The sequence below is a fragment of the Cupressus sempervirens genome, chromosome 10 (genome assembly GCF_028749045.1).
Source record: "Cupressus sempervirens isolate cs-2001-9-10 chromosome 10, ASM2874904v1, whole genome shotgun sequence".
NCBI classification, from domain to species: Eukaryota; Viridiplantae; Streptophyta; class Pinopsida; order Cupressales; family Cupressaceae; genus Cupressus; species Cupressus sempervirens.
This window is the reverse complement of record NC_143127.1, coordinates 731886947-731890933: the sequence shown is the minus strand read 5'-3', so window position 1 is coordinate 731890933 and position 3987 is coordinate 731886947. Positions and strand designations below refer to the sequence as shown.

The 3987-nt window shown below is 33.9% G+C and overlaps 1 protein-coding gene across 1 annotated transcript; it reads right to left on the bottom strand.

Moving 5' to 3' along the window:
- Window positions 1–2735: 2735 nt before the first annotated feature.
- LOC149535929 (uncharacterized) lies at window positions 2736–3653 on the bottom strand. The gene has a single exon (XM_089804684.1). It carries the CDS (start codon window positions 3506–3508, stop codon window positions 2897–2899), a length of 612 nt encoding a protein of 203 aa, XP_089660810.1. The 5' UTR covers window positions 3509–3653; the 3' UTR covers window positions 2736–2896.
- Between the last annotated feature and the right edge of the window lie 334 nt (window positions 3654–3987).

The window sequence follows — 3987 nt, the reverse complement described above, 5'->3', positions numbered from 1 at the left end:
TAATATATTAACCCTATCCATCCTCTTCTCAAGTTAGTTAGTCTTATCCTTTCATCCTTCAACATCTTAATTGAGATTGAAAACCCTTCATTATTTTAGAGGCATCTACGAAAGAAGACTCTTGCTCTCATTTTTCCTAAGCATTATTGTGATCACATTTTATCATTTTTCCATCATAGTGTTATTTTGCATACATCATAAATCAACCACATTCTACTCTTTTAATGTCATCTTTTACTAGCATGCTTATTGCTAGGAGAATTATTATTTCCTATAAGGTCTTCAAAGATTTGATCGCAATGGAGTCAAGCTTATCAATGTATGTGAAGGAATAGTGGTTTATTTCATGATCATGCAATTGATTCAGGCTCCACTAGTGTTATTTCAATTTGCCTATAAATTCTAGGCTTGTGATTGGTCTACTAGGATTCCACAACATGATTACATTTCATCATTCACATTGTGGCATTTATAGTAGGACCTTAATCCCATTTTTCTAACAATTTTTTAAGGGTGTTAGTCTTTAACATAGTTGTGAGAAAAGTATGTATGATTAATATTATTTTGATGCATTTGATGAGTCTTTTCCATAATTAAATTATGTCTATACACATTTAACTTATAATCCTATATTTTTGGCTTACAATTATATACAATTAATGTTATGCTTTTAAATTTAGATTGGGATTTTTTGCATTTCGACACAATTAATTTGTTATCTTGTGCATTTCGGTGTGTTAAAATGCAATTGAGCTATTTAGTTTTACATTCATTTTCTACTAGGACTTTGTTAGATATATGTGTTGTTAATATATTTTTCTACACAATTATCTTTGATTTTACACATTTGACTCTTATTGTGATGTTACAAGTCATTTTTTCACTTTCATTTGTCAATGATGTTTATGTTTGATATTTTGTCTATATCTTCGACACTTTTAATTGCACATTTGGTCACTTGAGTGACACATTTGAATTTTTTGTTCCATGTATGAAGGGTACACTTGCTTTTAATTTATAGCTTTGGACATTTCCAATTCAAAAATTTTATTATTTCAATTTTGCTTTGATTTTAGCAAAGAAGAAAAAAATTCCGTTGTCTAAGGCTAAATATTGAGACTACTAATACATTTATGGTTGCAATGTTCATTGGAAGATAATATTCTCAATCAAATATTGTGTATGATTTCTAGATTAGATAACATTCGGAATTCTAAGGTTAATGAGATTTGTTTAACGTGTTTGGTGTGCTTAAACATATTTTTATTACCTAAATTGTGTCCATATACTCTACATTGCAGGCTTATGTAAACTTGTTTTTAAAAGAAACATATGGAAATATATTTTTATTTTAGTCAGGGACTTGCAAGGGATTTTAGCTCTAAGGGACCAATCTCAACCACATTCTCCCATAGGGTATACTAGCAATTGTACTATAAGGTGCAATGGGTACGCCAAAGTTATTTTAAGGGGAAAGATTTGGTTTATGCTAATAATGTTAGTAGGAAAATTTATTTGGGAAGAATGAGTGTGAACAGAAAGTTAAAAGTTAGAAAATGACTATATATTCATTTTGTGCAAGAATGGATGTTTGGAGGACACAAGTGTTTCAATGAGTAATTGCTTTTTTTTTTTTCCAGTTGATAAGAACTATCTTTTGATCTTTTAACCAATTTATTAGAAGCTTCTTGTTCTTTTCCATATAAAGAGGGAAAGACAAAAGTTGTACCCCCAACAAATTGCAAGAATCATTCTAAGCCAAGTTTCAAGATCCTCGATCTTTCGAAATGTTCTTGGCGGGAAGTGGGAGGAGACCCCTCTAATCTCATATTATTATATCCATGCTTATGCTCTTAGAAAATTGTCCTGTTTCATATTAGGCTCTAATTTCCACCCATTTGTCTCTTAATCATTTATGATTGTTGCTTTGATGTTGTGGAAGAAAGCTATTATCTTATATTCCTAGGGAATTAAGCTCTTTGTCTACATTCTTGACTTTTTGTTGTTACACAATTAAGCTCTCTATATCTGCTCTATTGATGATGCCTGTTCCTATACATTTGATTTCAGAAAACATTCAAATTGGGCTTGAAATTAGATTAAGATTTTCAGAACTCCTGAGTTTAAAGCTTGTTCTCCATTTGTCATTTCATTCACAATCAAGATTAGTTTTCAAACTTGATCTTCAGTAGTCCTTAGTTATCTTGATCTGACATCTTTTCAGGTTTCACTAGTTGATCTTTATTGTTTGAATATTTATCATACTCAAGAGGCAGTCATTCCAGCACCTAATGGTAATGAAGGTCAATCATTCTTTGTAAACACCTATTAATTGGTATTCTGTCAAGGATCAATTCTCTTAACAGTTCTTGTTGTAATTGAAAAACTCTTGATCTTTCACATTCTCTTTATAGAAGACTGGTTCTTGATTGTGATTTTTATGACTAGTGTTGTATTGTATTGAAATAAATTAATAAAACTGAGAATTACAATTTGAAAGTGGGTGTACTAGTCTAATAAAATGAACCACTGTAAAATTCTTTGTCTTCTGTCTGTGTTTCTGATTTTATTTTTAGTCTGTTTTTCTGCAAATCAACAGATATAGCTTGGCTCAGAGCCATTACCTCCTTGTGCCTATTGATCGCAGTCTTTGTTATCGCTTTTACTACAAAACTTTCTCATCTTTCTCTGAAGAAGAAAAACTTTTCCTTCCGTATAATCAGGACACAAAAGTATTTTAAACAATATACTTTGCACTCTAAGAGGAATCTGCTGAAATATACAGGAGAGAAACGATTCTTTCAGATTCAGCGCCAATGACCAAATCCTTTGAGAAATACACCACATATTTGCCCTACACAGAAATGATACAAAAGAAAAAGGGTTTCAAACATATTTATTGGGCGCCCCTGGCAAGCATTTCATCGTATTGCGAAAAGGAAGACTGTCGTTGCAATCTGATCTGCTGGTAGAATCTTGAAATAAACTCCTCTGCTTCTTTGTCAACAATTTCTTCTTCGCAGCGGCTGAGATTATTCTTACGTCCACGAAAGGGCGACAGAGGCTTCGTGGATTCATCTGCGCCGGGCAGATCTGAGAAATTCATGTTGTTCTTGGAGAAATATTCAGACTGAGAAGCAACAACGGCGCTTGAATAGCAATCCCTTTCATCAACAGCACGAGGTTGAATGCAAGGAATAGAAGGGAAAAAAATATTCCTTTTCTTCCCGCTCTGAAATGGAACGGGAGTGTTACTGCAGGAAAACTCATACTCCTTAACCCCAAAAGTAGTGCTGTAATGGCGACTCTTTCCATGAGATTGCTGATAAATCAAACTCCCCAGAGATTTTCCAAGCATTTTCCCTCTTTTCATCATCATCTGGATCTCCAACACCATTTTCCTATTCAGAACAACTTCTTTTTTCAACATCATAATTGACGCCTTCACCATATTCCAAAATTTCTTCGCCACAGCAAGATTTAAATGAGAAACAACCTCTACCTCCATGGTTATACACAAATCACGGAAAAGGAAAAATAGAAGAGCGCTTGAAATCGAAATCCTCAGAGATGCTTAAGAGAGATCCAGAATTCAGATGCAAATTTTCTGGGATCCGAGAAGGTGTTTTAAACTACAGTTTTCGGAGAGGCATAATTTTTTTTAAAAATTAAACAGATTTGAACCGTGGTGGATGTTGTGGTGCGTGTTTTAAGGAGAATGAAAGCGAAATGAGAGTGCTGTGGGCCGGGGAAGTTACGAAATAAAGTGAGCACGATGCGACTCGTCCACTGTAAAACCAGGGACTGCATGAAAACCATCAAAAGTAGGCGTTAGGTTGAAGATTTTTTAATAATGTTTTGATTGATACGGCCCACAGTGAAAGTGTGGCTTGCACACAAATGTACAGTGATTAACAAAAGCTGTTCTCCTCTGCATTTGCATTTGTTTTCGTTTCAGTGGGCATAAGCGCTGGCATCCACACTTTG

Bases quoted from the DNA above. Each gene is read 5' to 3' on its own strand.
- LOC149535929 (XM_089804684.1), bottom strand. From the start codon at position 3,508: ATGGAGGTAGAGGTTGTTTCTCATTTAAATCTTGCTGTGGCGAAGAAA.